This window comes from Acanthisitta chloris, unplaced genomic scaffold (assembly GCF_000695815.1).
Source record: "Acanthisitta chloris isolate BGI_N310 unplaced genomic scaffold, ASM69581v1 scaffold1215, whole genome shotgun sequence".
Lineage (NCBI taxonomy): Eukaryota > Metazoa > Chordata > Aves > Passeriformes > Acanthisittidae > Acanthisitta > Acanthisitta chloris.
Genome location: NW_008675149.1, coordinates 97,200 through 114,301, shown reverse-complemented (window position 1 = coordinate 114,301; position 17,102 = coordinate 97,200). Strand labels below are relative to the sequence as shown.

The window sequence follows — 17,102 nt, the reverse complement described above, 5'->3', positions numbered from 1 at the left end:
GTGCTGGGAGCCCCATCCTAACCAGTCCCGGCACTGGGAGCTCCATCCAGACCAGTCCCGGCACTGGGAGCCCCATCCAAACCAGTGCCAGTACTGGGAGCACCATCCGAAACAGTGCCAGTACTGGGAGCCCCATCCGAACCAGTTCTGGCTCTGCTGGGACAGCTGGGTTGGCGTCCAGCCTCCCACTTTGATGGCAGCACCAGTGGGGAGCAGCAGCTCAGTGTTCCCTTTGTCAGGTGGTCCCTGGCGAGGGGTTACAACAGTGCTTGTTTTGTGGGTGAAGGGTGTGGGGTCCAGGGGGGCACAGCCCCTGGCAGTGCCTCTGGACGTGGCTGTATCTCCGGGACAGTCAGGCTGTGTGCCCCGTGCTGAGCCTTATCTGGGTGTTGTGGGAGGGAGGATTGGTTGTTTTCCAAATCTGAGATATCAAGGGCTCTCCAGGGCATTGTTACTCCCAGATCTCAGGCAGTGAGGAATTGGTTGGGTTTTCCCAGGTGGCCATGCAGGGTGACTGCAGCACAGGTGGAGCTGGTGGGGCAGGGGGTGCCACATGCGAAGTGGCCTTGAAACCATGTCACTGAGCACTTAGCTTCTCCAGGACTTGGGGCAGCACAGACAAGGCTTTGCACTGGTCCGAAGCCTTGCATGCCACACGCTGGGCCCACAGGCTGTGTTTCCACCAGATGTCTAGAGTGTCTGAGTTTCCAAAACTCTCCAAGAAGAGTGGAGAGGCTATTGAAGGGATGCTCCCACTCTTTGCCATGTTCAGGGACCCTCAGGGCCAGCAGCTTTATGTCCTGCCTCTTGGGGTCCTGCATGCATGAGCTCCTACTCTTGGGGTTCCTCCTCCCGCTGTGACAGGACCTCTTGGTGAGGTTCTCCATGTGTGTTCCCACAAGAAGTGCAGCGAGGCCTCTGGGTCCATAACCATTTGGGTTTTAGTTGTGGCCTGTGATTTACTTAGGTGACATGAGCTTGTGAAGTGACCTGAACCACTGTATGGAGGTGCCTTAGATGGCTCTGGCTGGGTTATGTGGCTTGACTTGGAGTTCAACCAAAGTAGGATTGGGAGTTGTCCTGGGGAAGTGATTAACATGGCCACAGATCCTTATTTAGACATGATTTGTTGAGTTTAGGATTGAGAAGGCATCTTCTACTGTGTGCTGTGGTTAGTGTCTCTGCTCTGTGCTGCCCTTGCCCTTGCTGGTGTGTGTGATGTGTGACCATGCTTGGTCAGAGCAGACTCCCCCGAATCCCCTGTCCCGCAGAAAGCTTTGCTTTGAAGGCTGTAACTTGACCCTCTTGCGCCATTGGCTTTTATGATCCCAAGTTTCAGGTAATTGGAAGTGCCCTTCCAGATGAAGAGGTGGAGACACTTGCATCAGCCCAGAGGCACAAAATACTTGTTTGCCTTTCCAGATTCCCATGAGACGTTGCTCAGGTGTTGATGTCCTCCTGCCCAGGGCAGGGGTGGTCACCTCCCAGGACAGGAGCTGTGCTGTGGAGCACATGCTTCCAGCATGGAAGGTCTTCCTTCTCCTGCTTCTCACATGCAACATTCCATTCCTTTCATGCTTTCAAAGTTGCCCTTAACCTTGTTCTGCTGCTGGAGTTTTCTTTCTCTTGATCATCCTTTCTCCCTGACCTGAGTGCTCCCCTTGATCTCAGAGCACAACCTGGCTCATTTTGGTCTCCTGCTGATCCATAAAATGCTTCTTTTCTGTCTGCTCTTCTGCAGACTGTGCTTAGAGAATTGCGGGTGAAATTGGTAACATCACCTGTCTGGTCATGCAGAAAATCCCAAGTTTTTCTCTGCTATCAAGGCTTGTGCCTTTTACTTCTCAGGTTGTATCACCTGCCATAGGAAAAGGGACGTGTGATTTCCCAAGGAGTGATGAGATGCTGTTGTTTTCACAGTGACAACTCAAAATCTGCAGGGAAGAAAGCAGGTATTGCTGTCCCTGCTCCCTGTGATGCTTTCAGCTCCAGGGGAGTTCACTGAAAATGTGGAAGGGCTGCAGAACAGACCCTGAAATCTGGGCAAGAGAAGCAGTTTGCAAAAGCTTGTCTTTTTCTGTTTAAAAAACCCACCAACAACTAAGTCCAATAAAACTTTTGCATACATCTCTTCTGCCAAAATACATCCGTTTCCTTGGTGTCTTTGTTTTTACTGGAAATTATAAGCTCTTGCTCCGGGTGGACTTCTGTCTTACAAATCACACTGTCAGCTCAGAGCTGATGTTCAAGAGCTGGGCACAGGCTGGAGTCATTTCACCATGATAGACTATAGGTGTTTAGTAGCCCTTGAGCTTCATTCCAGTGTTTAAAATGAGGTTCCCACATCTGAAGTACTCAGCATTTAGGAAGATTAATTGAACAATTTTGTTTCATTTCTTCTCGAGGGCTGATGATGGATGTGGCAGGAGCTTCTCTAGAAGTTTAGTTTCCTTGTATTTGTTCCCACTTGGCCCCTGAATTGCATGTGTCTGAACTGCTTGTTGTTAGGATGACTTCAGTTGCTCTCTACATTTTTCTTTCCTTTTGGTGTCCAGGTTAATGCTCCCCTGGGGTTCCTGTCTGCTTCCATTGTTGTTAAGTGCCGGGTTGGTAATATATTAGTCTTCATTTAAAACCTTACCTCGGAAATGTTCAACAGCACCTTAGAAAAAAGCCCATGGGCTTTTGTTCTTTTTAATGAAGTTGGGAGAAATGCAATGAAAATAATCTCTTGCACTTTGCATAAAAGAACTCAATTAATTTACTGGCTTTGCCTTCAAGCTTCGCTACTCCTTGCAGCTCTCAGCTGGCAGCTTCCTTGGTGTCAGGTTCTCTCTGCTCAGCTCCCTCCCAGGGCTCAGTTTTGTAAAACTTTTGGCTGCAAAAGCATGTCGATACTGGTGGAGTGGCTCACGGGTTGCTGGTAGGACAGCCCTGTGAGTGCCAGGAGAGTCTGAACCATTCCCTAAGAGACTGTCAGAACCAGGAGCACCTACATGCTCCCCTGGGCTTGTTCCAGGTACTCTGAGCTCAGCAGGTTTGGTGTCTGAAAAGCTTTGGCAGGTTTCTCCCAAGTGCCTCCAGTGAGCATGGTTAGGTGGGGAGGGTTGATTAGAGATCCACCATGGGGCAGGAGTGGTGATCCACTGATGGGGTCATTTAATGTTGGTGGATTAATTGGAAGTGATGATCCACTGGTGGGATCATTTAATGTTGGTGGATTAATTGTTTTTTCAGCAGAGCAGCGGGATGCTTTCCCTGCAAGTAACTGATGGCATCTCTGTGTCGGGAGCAGCTGGCACGATGCTGGTTGGCTCACACTCGGTGCCCAGGAGCTCTTTGTGCAGATGTGGATTTGCACACGGGTGTCTTTTCTCACCCTGGTCCAGAGAGCTCTGGGAGCCTCCTAGGCAGCCTGTTACTAGGCAAGATAAAACGTCGGATTTTGGGAGCCCCAAGCACAGTGGTCTTGGCAGATATTGTAGGTTTATCTGTCCCTTTCTCCTTACCCCATTCCTGACCAGAGTGGGAATTTGGCTGTGTCTGGAGCATGGCTGGCATGTGGGGTGGGAACAGCTGCTGGGATAAGTGAGAGGGTGAGCAGGAGCAGGAGCTATCAGATGTAGCACTGCTTTGGCACAGGGATTAAGAGTGGAGAGGTGGGTGAGTCAGGATTCTTTCAGAATTCCCCGCAGCAATGTCCTTCCTTCCTCCTCCTGTGGGGCCTCTCATCTCACAGTGCTGAGCCTGGACATTAAAGGGATCTCTGGTGGGTTTCCATCTGAGCTGCTGCTGCCGGGGGTTTCTGACTCCTGAGTAAAGCTCTAAAATAAACTGGTTTTTTTTAAAATAAGAAAAGCCTTTTTAAAAGCCACCCCAGGTAGCTCTGGAGGGCTGCAAAGCATGGTGTACCGTAACAGCCATGAGCAGGTGTAAATAACCGTTTGAAGTTCTCTTTATCCCAGTGAAGAGTTTTGGTTGTTTCCTCTGGTACCTTGAGGATATCCTGGGGGTGAAGGGAAAATGAGGTGTTTTGTCCCATTGCACCCCATGCCACATGCTCGTGTTAATATGTGCTGTGACATCTTGATGTTCTTGACATCCTTGCCTTCATTCTGTGCTTGTGTTTCTGGAGCATGGGAAGATGACAGGAACAAAGAGCTAGCAGAAAAGTAAGCAAAGTAATTTCTCTTTGGTGTCTCCTCTCAGTGACAGTGGTGTAAAAGCAGCTCTGAGATGCTCTGCACAGTGTGACATGCCCTGAAGCAGCTGTCCTTGCTGGAGTGACCGTGCCTGGTTGTGCTGAGAGGGACCTGTTCTGCAGCTGTTGGGGAAACTGAGTGCAGGATAAAGCCCAAAGCATGTGATGAGCACCTGATGGATGGTGCATGGCTTAAAAGCATCAGTAGCTTTGTGAGGACAGCACACCTGTGTGGGAGAAGTGCTATATTAGACCAGGGTTTTGGGTGCAGCTCCTGAGTCTGTCAGGCCTGAGCTGAGCTGCCTGTGTGACCGGTGTGATGGGTCAGCAGTGGTGAGTCTGTCTGCAGCCTGCTCTCCTGCCCCTGCTCCTGGCCTGGATGTGTGCTCAGGTGGCCCTGCTGTGCATGGCATTGCCTGGGATGGGAGGTGGGGGTTTCTGGCTGATGGGAAGAGGAGCAAATCTTGTCCTGGAAAACTGCTGTCAAGGGAAGAGAAGGCAAAAACTGGGTGGCAGGTCAGGAACTGCCTGCAGGAGATGCTGAGTGCAGTGGGGGTTCATGGTCTCCTGCTCAGCTGTAACTCCTGCCAGGCTCTGCTCCCGTGAGGTGGTGGTAGAGGAAGAGTTGGGTGTTCTCTTTGCTCAGGGTTGTGCCCTGCCTGTAGGAACGCACAGAGCAAGGTCTTAATTAAGGCAGCAGTAAGGAAGCAAGAGCGTCCTGGGAGGCAAATGGAGAAGCCTTCAGGGTGTTGCGGTTGGTGTTTAGTTCTCACGTGTATGAAAGCTTTTCATAAATGTGTGGTTCAGAGATGGGTTAGGATCTAGGATTTCTGTGGCAGCTCCGGGCTGCGGTAATCAAGAGGTTTCCAAACCCTTTTGTGCTGAAGGCTATGTGGAAAGGTGTCTTGTGGGACATCCCTCCTCCCCAGCCTGCAGATGTCAGAAAGCTCTGCCAGGAGAGCGCTCAACACGGGTGAGGGTGAGAAGGAGCCGAAGGAGCCTGTGTGAATGCCACGAATCTGGATGCAGGACCTCAGAACACAAAAGAAAAGTGCTGTGTAAACTGCTGACTTGCAGATTAACCCCATGATGCTCCTTTGTAGCAGCTTAGCTGGAGACAGAGTTGGCTCTCGGGGCTGCCCTGGGAGTGCTGCTCATGGTGCAGAACTGAAGCTTGCAGGGGCGAGGAGTAGATTTGGGTGGTCGGCCTGGATTGGGAAATTTCCGTGGTTTTATAAAAACAGGGATAGCTGGTGTGGGAGGAGGCTGTGTGGTGCTGCAGCACCTTAGGAAGGATGCTTGCCAGCCAGCCTCAAAGTGTTCATGGTTGCTGGGTAGCATTTTTAATCCCCTACCAAAACGAAGAGATTAATGTCATTTGGAGGTGCAACATGCATAGTTTGGGCATGGGTGAGCAGCACCAGGCTACGTCCCCAGCTGTGTGCCAGCAGTGCCAGGGTGCTCACCCTAAGAGACCCAGTGTGCCCCCAGTGTCAGCTGAGGGTCTGACTGATTCCTGGCTAATTAAAAGCCTTCAGGACCTGTCCATGGCTGGCGTTAGGAAATCCGCACGAGCATGGAGCATTTGCATGGCTCATGGGGCCGAGGATGGTTTAATTTCACGCGGACAATTATTTGGATCATGATTGTGCTCAGCAGCTGAGCAGAGGGTCAGGATCCTGGCATGCCTGATGCTGTGTTCACGCTCAAAGAGGTCATTCTGGGACTTTGCCATGGCTTGTCTCACTGCCCTGTGTCTGTCCCCAGGCGTCCTGGTTGGTGTGGTCCTGCGCTACGGCATCCACGTCCCCAGCGACGTCAACAACGTGACACTGAGCTGCCAAGTGCAGACCAGTCCTGCCACGCTGCTGGTGAATGTCAGTGGGAAGTTCTATGAGTACACCCTGAAGGGGGAAATCAGTGCCCAGGAGCTCAACAACGTCCAGGATAATGAGATGCTGAGAAAGGTAAGGGAGTCAGCGACTGGAGTGGTGAGCAGTGCTTCCCACTCCCTCCATGGGGGCAGGTCCTGGGTCTGCTGGATTAAGTGATTTTTTTAATTGTTTAGTTTTAACTTGTGGTTGTGATCAGCTATAAATTAAAAGTTGTACACAATATGATGAAACTAGTTTCAACTGATCTTAGACCCTGGGATGCGTCTCCAGAAGATTCCAGGCACATCCCCAGCATTGACCCCACCCCATTTCACCTGGTGGGGGCACAGGGTTTCCTCCATGTATTATTTTCTTATTTGTGTTTTGTCTTGCAAAGTTTTAACAAATCATTTTACTGTTGTGGTTTTTTCTCCTTTTTTAACAGGTGACTTTTGATCCTGAAGTATTTTTCAACATCTTGCTTCCTCCTATTATATTTTATGCAGGCTACAGCTTGAAAAGGGTATGTGCCTTTGCAGTGCTGACGGTTTTAGTTCCTCTGCCTCCAGAGAATTTTTAATACTTGCAAGTGCTTTAATGCTTGCTCAGCAGGCCAGGGCTGTGGAGGTGGGTATGGTTTTCCCAGCACATGTGGGATTGTGGGAAGCAGAGCTGAGTGCCCCAGTCATCCTCATCTGTCCCTCTGCCCCAGGAAGGGTCAGCAACTTCAGCCATTTCCAGTGTGGGTTTGCACAGAGGGTTTTGAGGTCAGCAAGGCCATTTCAGCCATCTCTGCTTTCCGACACATAGGAGTGTGGGAAGGTTTTAGAAGGCAGCAGCTCTCTGAAATGCTGACTTGAGAGGAAAATGATGCTGTTTAGCTTGCGGGAGATAGAAGGAGGAATGCTGCTGGGCTAGGAAATCAGTTCCCAGGACTTGAAACAGCATCTTATTAAATACACAGGTACAAGAAAATGCTATAGTCATGTTTATTAATGCTGCATTAACTGCTGGTCTGGCAGTGTGCTGTGCTGGGCACCTCGTGTGTGTCCAGCTCGTGGAGCTGAGCTGGGTCCAAATTGCAGCAGACACTGTGTGGGTGCCTGCGCAGGCTTGAAATATAATTCAGTTTTTGTTGGGTTTTTTTTTCCTTCTAGAGGCACTTTTTCAGAAACTTGGGATCCATCCTGGCATATGCTTTTCTCGGCACTGCCATTTCCTGCCTGGTGATCGGGTGAGTAGATGAAGTTGGTCTGGTTCTTCCACAGGGAGCTGAGCTGTGCTCAGAGGCAGTGCTCTGAGTCTAGGGCTGCCGACACTAATCCCAGCCCTGAAAGGTGTTACAGGTTCTGCTGCTGTTGTTCAGCAGCAGCAAATGCTATTTACTCTCCAAATTGCTGCTGTATGGACAGGGTGGTTGCTGTCTAATTGCACAGTGCTCTCTCAGCATCCCATATAGAATAGCTCTGTATATGGCAAGGAAAGTTTCACACCTCTCTGAATGTTGTCTTGAGAAACCAGTAACTTCAAGTTATTGAGAGCACAGCCCTAACAAGTGTGAGACACAAGAGTGAGAGCAGGGCCATAAATGGAGGTGCCTAGTGAGCACAGATGTGTTTCAATTTATTTATCCCTATGTGCAGAGGGAGCTAGAAGATTCCTGCTCTGAATAGCAGCACATAGGCTGGCATAGGGTGTTTTCCACTGGAGTCCAGTGGATTCAAGCAAACTCAGCATCTGCATTATCTGTTCCTCACTGAAAGTTTTGGCTGTTTCAGGCCAAAGTCATCCCAGTGAACTGTGTTCATGTGAAGCACTGCAAAGCCATGGCAGGACCCCTCGAGCCTGGCTGCTGCTTTCCTTTAGTCATGTTCTGCTCATGTAGGAGTTCTGGTACCAGTTCCTCACTAGCGCTGTCTTTGTGGTCCAGTGCAGTGGGTTCTTTGCTGCTGTATGTGTTCCAGCACTTGCCTCCAAAATGATGGCCCTGTGGTTTCACCAGGCTCAGCTGATCCCATACAGCCTTTAAGTGTTCCAGCATTTGGATAACTTCAGAGGTTTATCTGGCAAATTTAGGAGAATTGAGCTCATTTGAGTGTCGTTTTAATGCACTGAAGAGATGAGTAACTGCCTCTTCTAATCACCAGCTCTGTCGTGTATGGCTGTGTGGCACTGATGAAAGTCACTGGGCAGCTTGGGGGAGACTTCTACTTCACTGATTGCCTCCTGTTTGGTGCCATCGTGTCAGCTACTGACCCAGGTATGTTAGATGGTTATGTTTTCCCTCATATTACCTACGGTTCGGTCTGGTGTGAGTTGTAGTGAAGAGGGGAAGAAAGTTTGAGACCTTTGCAAGTTCCTTCCTGAATTTTGGAGTTTAATTTATATGTGACATTCTTAGAGGTCAGATTTGTCTCTGTGCCTTTTTATTTCCTTCCAGTTATGTGTAATACAGCTTTCAAACCTCTGCTTTCCCAAATCCTTGTTTGCAGTGAAGTCCTAGGCAGCCTCTCTCTTGACTTCACTGGGTTTTGGGACAGGTCCACTGTGTCTCTGCCACCTTGTGCCAACAGCTGCTGCAGAACAAAATGCATAGGGTTGGTTCAGTTGGGAGGGTTCAGTTGATAGTTTTAGTTAGTTTACCCTTTTGTCCTGTTGCCATTTGGGTGGGATTTTGTCAGGGGCTAGTCTATTGAAAATTGATCTTAATGAGCAGTACTGAGGACAGTAGTTGGATCTTGGTCTACTGATGCACTTTATAAATCAAAACTATGGAAAATATGCCTTGTCCAACTGAATTGTACTTAATTCATGATTGCTTTTATGTGGTAGGTGTTTATTTGCATGCTCCAACTTCATGTGAAAACACAGGACCACAAAAAAGACTCTCTTTGCTCCTTCCCTTTGTTGAGCAGAGCTTGAATTCCTTCCTTTGCAGCCTGACTATTACATTTGAGACCAGGGTGAGCCAAGTGTTCTGCCCTTTTGAAACTAGTGTCATTTCCAGATGAATTGGGACTTTTACCTGCTCATTTTAACAATGAGTCATTTCTATTTTCAGAAGCAAAATGAGGAACACTGTATGTACATGCATATATGAAGAATAATGCTGCAGAGCACAGCCTGCAGCACAACGTGGCAGCAGCCACATCTGTGTGCCAGGTGAAGGTGTGAGATGTGCATTCCCCATGAGTTTGTAATAATTTGGTTTTTATGTTCCCCTAAGATTTTCCAGGTATTGGTGTGATTATTGCTGCTGCTATTTTTATTGTAAAAAACACCAAACTTAAAAATAAGGTGAAATGATTTCCCAGCTTCTTTAAACATGCTTTGGGTGTGTGTTCAGGCCTCTGGTTCCCTGAGTGGGTAACTGTTCCCATGTGGCTGTAAGGTGGAGCATCCCCCCTGGAACTTAACCAGGGTGTCAGCATTTTGCAAATTGGGGAGCACCCCACAGAAGTGGAGTCAGTGTGGTAGGTCTGATGGGAGATGGGCAGAGCCCAGGACTGTAGGTAGAAGTCATGCTTAGAAACGCTGCACATGAGCTGCTGGTGTTGTGTCCCTTCTTCAGGTTTTGAAATAGGAACAAGGAGATTTCTCAGGTAAAAATGGAGCATTTCCCTGTGCATCAAGTGAGTTAAACTCTCTTCAGTGTGCACAGCTGAGTCCCCGAGTGCTGTTTGAAAGGACTTTCAGAGAAGTTAATTGGAATTAGCTCAGCCCTCTGCAGCAGCCTGAACTCTGCCTGATGCACCATGGGCTACATCTTGCTTGCTTTAGATGTTGCGATGTTTCTGCGAGGCTGATACACAAAACCTGCTTTTTATTATCTTCTTATTGCTGCTGGATCATGGAAGGGCCTGAGGGTGTTCCGATCTCTGCCATGTGGCCATAAATCACAGAAACCCTCACATGGGTTTTGAGCCAATGTCTGGCATTTTCCAGTTAGATCTGTAATGTTACACATCTGTGCTGGCACTTCCAGTGTGTCAACCTGTGTTGAATCTCAGGATTTCTCTCGGAGTATCAGGAGTGGAAGGAAAAGGCAGTCATTGTCTGGACAAGCCTGGTCCTCCTGGCTTTCTGCAGGTGGAGGAAGGCTCTCCCTGTGCTCTGTGCTAACAGCATCCCAACAGCTGAGTGGCTCGTGCCAGTGTGGTACCATGGTCCAGCCCATGAGCTCAGGAAGCTCAGAGCAGAGTTTGTTCATGTCTCTCTGCTAAAAACTCAATAGACTAGGATGTGTTTTAGTAAAAAAGGAGGAAGAAATGATGAAGCAAATCCAAATCTGAAAGGGCAGAAGGAAGACTGTCAAAGGGAACACAGAGGGCAGGTGGCAGTGTCACAGCAGAGTGGCACAGATGTGCAGGAAGGCAGCTTTGAAAAGAGGGACATTTTGTCTTTGATTACACCAAAATAACAGCACCTTTTTGAATGTCTCTCTATTTTTCTATTTGTCAGTGACTGTCCTTGCCATATTCCATGAACTCCAGGTTGATGTTGAGCTGTATGCCCTTCTCTTTGGCGAAAGCGTCCTCAATGATGCCGTTGCCATAGTGCTGTCTTCGTAAGTGTCTTCTGTTTTTATTTTTAATTGTTATGTATGTTACGTGTCAGGTGTTGGGGGGAGACACTCAGCCTTGCTCCTGGTGAATAGGAGCATTGGTGTTTGCAAGAGCACATCCAGTGTCCTGAAAAGCTGATGCATGTCCTCGTTGCTTACTGCTGCTTGGGATTATGGGTTGTCCTTACAACTTCCCCCTGCATGATGGATAGTATTGTTTTGCTTTTATAGCCAGTTGACCCACCCAACTTCCTACCAGAAGGAAGTTTTTATGTCCATCTGAAATGGGAAAAGCACCATGTCTGCTTTTCAGCCACAGGATCCCACTGAAATCCCTTGCTGATAGCTTGCTCCTACCTGCCTTCCTTCCCATCCAAAAATACCTGCTTTTGTTTAGGTGGAAGTAGCTGGTAAAGCAGCTGTTTCCTTTCTCTCCCCACTTTCTGTGCCTCGAGGAGGTCTTTCTTACAGCTGGAGTTAATGCCCTGCACTGAACACATGGGAAACTTGCTGCCTTTCTAAATAATGTTTTATATTCTTTAATATTTTATGTCCTCTGCATGTAGGACGTATTTTATCTGCGTTTTCATCGTGTTGTCATCATGGGAATTTGTTTGGAAATGTATATAATATCTGCAGTGGTGACAGATTAACGTATAGCTGAGACTAATGCAGAAAATATTTCTGGAATACTTGTCACTCTGCTGGTTGTGTGGGTTTCACTGAGGTGGAGGCAGCAAGTAACACAGTGTGAGCTGTGTGTTGCCACCAGTGTGAGTGGTGTTTACTGAACTGAGTGTTTCTGTTGAGGTTTCTGGAGCTGTTTGTGTTGCTCGCTCTGGCTTTCACGCTGGATGTGTCACCACTGGTGTGAGGGGAAGTGCTGCACAGCCAAACTGTGGTTAAGATGTGATCCTGAGTGGGGAAGGGATGGGGTCTTCCAGCCTCTGCTGGGAGATTCTGGGTGGGAGTGAGTGGATTCAGCATCGGAGTAAAGGAATTTGTGGTGGATCTCACACACGTAGGTGACAGCACAGTGCGCAGGGATTTGCTTCTTGCCTCAGTAGCAGCTTTGTAGCTTTTGCTCTGTTTTCCTGCCTTCCTTCCTCCACAAGCTGAGCTCGATCCACCCCCTTCTTGAAACAGGATAATTTGCACCAAGACAGTATCTCTGAGCTCAGCCAGCAGTTGTTTTATTTTGCTGCAGGGTTTTTGTGCAGACAGGCCCAGCAGCATGAAATGCTTCTCAGGGGTGTCTCAGCAGTTGCCCTGTACCTGATTTAAAGCTTTCCCTGATCTCTGTCCTCGCTAAGCAGAGTAAGACAGCCCCAGGCAGCACCGTGGGTATCTCACAGTCGGTGCAGGTAGCTCAAGGGCAGCCTCGAGTCACCTGGACACAACCACATGTTGGGAGTGAGGAGGAGGAAAATGTCTCGAAGAGCAGTCCAGAGCTCCTAGTTGTGGTTCCCCTTTCTTAAATTTAGTTTGGCATTTGCCTGTTTCACAGCAGAGGTGTAAGAGAGAGAACTGCACAGGGATGGTTCTGCTCCCACAAGCACAGTGGGACCTGCTCCCCAGTAGGAGCAGTTGGGAAGGTGAGGAATTGGGGTGGTTTCTGGGCAGGTTTCTGTGCTGATGGAGGAACTACCTCCTGGGTGACAGTTGGTGGTGTGTCCCACCTCATCTCAGGGTGAAGAGAAGTGAAGAAGTGAAGTGAGCACTGCAGGCACTGTCCCTGTGCCAGGGAGGATGTGGAGCTGGGATCTTTCTACTCCTGCTGGGAGCTGGGTACCTTGATGAGGCTCCTCTCCTCCCTCCTTTCAGTCCTGGATAAATGTCCATTCCCTTGCTTAGAGAGCAGGATCTGTGCCTTTCTGGTCCTGCCTTGTACTGTTTTGGCCTGACCTGGCTTGGCAGCAGGGAACTGATTGCAACATGAAGAGGAATTGAACCCAGAACCGAAAGCCAGTGGGCAGTGAGGTGCTGGGACTGTGGTTTGGGAGCAGGAGGGTAAATGCAGCCACAGGGTCTCTACCTGATTCTTCTGAAGGGAAGTTTCACAGGGACTAAAGACCATGGGGAGCCCCATGGGCAGGGATGGGGGAAATAAAGAGCAGCTGACAATAATGTCCTATTAGCAATGCAAAAAAACATCAGAAGGAAAACTCAGAGGTTAAAATGCAAAACCAATATCCAAAAAGTTGGTTGTGGAGGGGAAATGAAACCAGTCTGGATTTTTAAAAATCCCCCACAAAACCCTAGACCCCAGAATAAGGGCACATTGGTGAATGAGAAGCGTAAGATGGGATTGACCAAAGAAATTAAATCACAGGGAGAAATCTGTGGCTTGCAGTGTAAAAGGCAATGCAGAAAAATGTGATGTACTAAAAGCAGGGAAGTTTTGCAAGGGGAGTGACCCATGATGTGCTGGAAAGGGGAGCATTGTCATTTGTGCTGCAGAGCAGTGTTGGTGTGTAGTTAGGGGAGAAAGCTGCAGGATGTGTGTGCAAGGCAGTAAGTGTCTGTTACAGCGTAACTCAGCAGGTTAAAGAGCAAACGTTTAAAGTTCACATCCAGGACTTTTGGCAGAGCCAGCCAAGGGATTGCTAAACTGGGAAGTTAATGTTTTTGGGAAGTTTGCATCAAAGAAAGCAATGTAAGGAGTTGATAAATGGGATTTAGGAGCTGGATAAGGGGCCCCCTGTATCTTAGCCTTTCCAGGTTAAACAGTAGGATAGCTGATGTGAAACTCAGCTCAGCAGGAGTTAGGAGGGAGCAGATTCAGAGATGGGTTCAGCACATCAGGCCTGTTTGCCACCTCATCACAAAGGTCTGTTGAAGTTTGAGGGATGCAGAGAATAGTGTTGGTGTTGTGAATGGCACAGTGCTGTCTGCCTTGCCTCCCTGTGATGGTGCAGAGCAGTGCAGAGCAAATGCAGTGCATGTTAAGTGTGGAACAACGGCAGAACTTTTGGTTCTACGGGGGATGTTCACATCAGCTGCCTCGGTGGAGTCGACAGGGAAATGAAGGCTTCCCACTTGGATGCTTTGTGGTCCCACAGTGCCTGGCTTTATGGAGAGCTGCTGCCAAACCCCCAAAACACCATCATAAATGAGAGATCACACGAAGCACAGGGGCTTTGGTCCAATGCTCTCTAACATCTAGGAGTAAAGGCAGGGTCATGCCTAGGAGAGGTGGCTGAACCACAGAAAGCCAGTGGGAGTGAAGGGGATCGCAGACTCCCTGGGACAGGGTGGGTGTGTGCAGCTGCATGCTGCAGTCCCAGGGGATTGCAGTGTGGGACTCAGGTTGTGTCTCCCTGATTCCTCTGTGTTTGCAGCACTCGTAGCACTTTGCAAAGCTCACGTAGCACCATGAAGAGCCTCTCCCTCCAGACTAAGGGCTTTTGTTCTTGTGTGTGCTCTCCCTCCCTCTTCCAGTTCAATAGTTGCATACCAGCCAGCAGGCGACAACAGCCACACTTTTGATGTCACAGCGATGTTCAAGTCCATTGGGATCTTCCTGGGGATATTCAGTGGATCTTTTGCGATGGGAGCAGCTACCGGAGTTGTGACAGCTTTAATATCCTTTTTGTTTGGGCTCTTCTTGTCCAAGTGTTTGCATAACAGCTTCTTCTTTAGCTGTGCTGCATCTCACCCAGATGTTTCGTGTTTTTTCCCCTAAATTAATGAAGGGCAGTGCCACAGCCTTTTTTAGGGCCAGGCTGTGTAGTGTTGCTGTGGTACACAACTGGATTTGAAATGCTCTTAGCCTGCAGTGTCTCTGCAAATTGTCCTTAACCATCTGCAACGTCACCAAGTTCACCAAACTTCGGGAGTTCCCTCTTCGGGAGTTCCCGGTGCTGGAGACTGGCTTGTTCTTCTTGATGTCCTGGAGCACGTTCCTGCTGGCTGAAGCATGTGGCTTTACAGGCAAGCTCCAGCACAGCCCTGGCCCTGGGATGGAGATCTGCAGGGATGATGGGGACACTGAGTTCTGCTTCTCCCAGTATTGATTGCAGCTGAGGCTCTCCCTCTACTTGCAGAACTTTAATTATTCTGGGTTGTGGGGTTATGGGGACTGCATTGAGTCCCCTACTACTGGGGTGCAGCTCAGCTCCCTTTCCATGACCAGGAGTCTAATGTGATGCTCTACTCCCCAGGTGTGGTGGCTGTGCTCTTCTGTGGGATCACACAGGCTCATTATACCTATAACAACTTATCTACAGAGTCCCAACACAGAACTAAGCAGGTGAGAACTCCTCAGCCCCTTCAGCCTCTCTGAATTTCAAGTTCAATATTTTTCCCTTCCCTTGAGCCAGAATTAGGTGCATCTGTCTTTCTACAGCTGGATTTTGCCAGGCTTGCTTCTGCAGAAGTATTTATTGTGTGACCGATGGGCTGACATGTTTTTCTTGTTAAATCTGTATTATGCCTAACTCGCTTTTAATTTGTTTTTCTCTTTCAGTTGTTTGAGCTTCTGAATTTCTTGGCAGAAAACTTCATCTTCTCCTACATGGGACTTGCACTGTTCACCTTCCAGAACCACGTCTTTAACCCTACCTTTGTGGTGGGAGCTTTTGTATCCTTTGGAGCCCATTTCATAAGACAGAAAAAGAAAGGGAGAAGAGCCTCATTGCTAGTTTGTGATTTTAATCCAAATGAGTGAGTTTAGCTTTTTTCAACCTTATTTTTAGAAGGGGATTCCTGCCATGTAGTGGTGCCTTTGCTGGCTATTTTAAGAAGATGGAGATTCTCTTCCCAGCTTTTCTGTTGGATTTTTTTCTTCCCCCGTCTTCTCTCCCATCATGGTCACTTGAAGAAGCTGCTGCAGGGACTCGTCATTCAATGTCACATGGCAGGGTGGCACCAGGAGTAGCTCTGCAAAAAGGAACTGCCTCGTTTAGCTGTTTATTTCCTCTTCTCTCTGCTAGTCCACTTGGTTAACCCTGAAAAAAAAACCTTTTTTTGGTCAAACAGCCCAGTTATAACTACAGTAGGTGCCTCTGAATGGTGCAATGAGAAAGGATTTCCCATTCTGCAGGCTGATGCTAACAGGAACAAACGATCGGCCCTGGTATCTCTCAGAAAAACAAGGACTTTGAAGGAATTTTTTTATATCACAGGGAAGCCAGTTAAATGTGCAGAATTATTTTCACCCTTTGCCTGTGCTGAAGCAGGTTTATACTGATAAATAAAATGTTACTTGCCAGTGCTGGCCCATGAGTTTGCAGTGAGCTCAGCTGGATTTCCCAGTGAGCTTTTGTGGGGTTGCAGTGGGTAAAGGGAGTGAAGAGCAGGGAAATGCCATTTGGGCAGTTCCATTGGGATTTTGTGCTGTCCCTCTTCAGTGGGAACTGGCTGAATCACTGATGAAATAGCTCATTCATGAAAGAGATCATGAAATACGTCTCTTATGCAAATTTATGATGTTCAGGAAAGAACATAAAAGCTGGAAGCGTTTTCCATATTATTCAAGGCTGCACTGAATACTGGCTCCAAGATTATTTTTGCCATCTGGGTGCTGGTATTAAAGACACAGCTTCAAAGATAAAAAGCAATATGAAGGGGCTGGTGATTCTTGTATCTCACAGGCTATGAAAACAGAAAGAGTATTAGATTTTTTTTTTCCTTCTCAACTGCTGCTGCTTTTCATTTTGCTGAATAATCTTTGGGAATGGGACTTGGCTTACAGCTTCAAACCCAGCTGTGAAGTGTGGCATGCTGGGGAATGTCAGAGGGGTTGTCGTAGCTGTGATAACTTGAGCTTCACAGCAGACAAATAATTCTTGGGGTGGAAAATGGACCTGGCAGGAGAGAGCATACAGTGGGAAATGGTGTTTTTTTCTCTCCTCTCACTTTGTCTAACATGTCCTTTCATCATTTCCCCTGTTCATTTGTGCTTTTCTCTGTGTGACATTCCTGAATTGCAGTGTGTGCTTTGCTTCAGCGAGGCAGTAGCCTGCTCTTCCCACACTGCTGTAGCACTTGAGATGGGTTATTATCTTTGCAGCCAGTGAAGTGGCATTTTGCAGCTCCCCAGCGTTTCCGTCGGGCAGTAGAGACTGGCTCTGTGTGCAGGTGGGATGTGATGGGAGACACAGGAAGAGCTATTTCCTTAACATGTGCAAATACAGCTTGCTATCTTCCTAGGAAGAGCTGCCAATATTTACCCACTGTCATTTTTACTGAATTTGGGGAGAAGAAATAAGATCGGGACGAATTTGCAGCACATGATGATGTTTGCTGGTATGTTACTGCATCCTTGGCTCTGACCATGTAGCCCATTGGCAGTTCCTTGCCCATGAGCTCCTGAAAATATTTCTTATTCAACTCTAAATCTCTTACAGGCAATGTCTGGAGGGGAGACTGGGCGGGAAAGGCTTAGTGGTGTGAATGCCTTGATTTTGGGATGTAGAATTCAGCTCCTCTGCCCTGCTTTGAGTGCACAGTGTGGGGCAGG

General features: G+C 48.2%; 1 protein-coding gene across 1 annotated transcript in view; it reads left to right on the top strand.

Moving 5' to 3' along the window:
* Nucleotides 1–5,968: 5,968 nt before the first annotated feature.
* The window catches only part of SLC9A6 (solute carrier family 9, subfamily A (NHE6, cation proton antiporter 6), member 6), a gene marked incomplete at its 5' end in the record, with an annotated part of 14,977 nt that continues 3,843 nt past the window's right edge, over nucleotides 5,969–17,102 (top strand). The window contains 10 exons of the mRNA XM_009075592.1: nucleotides 5,969–6,168; nucleotides 6,521–6,598; nucleotides 7,233–7,309; nucleotides 8,223–8,335; nucleotides 10,537–10,642; nucleotides 14,081–14,222; nucleotides 14,452–14,572; nucleotides 14,803–14,891; nucleotides 15,108–15,221; nucleotides 16,777–16,888. Of these exons, the coding sequence (XP_009073840.1) occupies nucleotides 5,969–6,168; nucleotides 6,521–6,598; nucleotides 7,233–7,309; nucleotides 8,223–8,335; nucleotides 10,537–10,642; nucleotides 14,081–14,222; nucleotides 14,452–14,572; nucleotides 14,803–14,891; nucleotides 15,108–15,221; nucleotides 16,777–16,888 (1,152 nt within the window). The remainder of the gene's footprint in view (nucleotides 6,169–6,520; nucleotides 6,599–7,232; nucleotides 7,310–8,222; nucleotides 8,336–10,536; nucleotides 10,643–14,080; nucleotides 14,223–14,451; nucleotides 14,573–14,802; nucleotides 14,892–15,107; nucleotides 15,222–16,776; nucleotides 16,889–17,102) is intronic.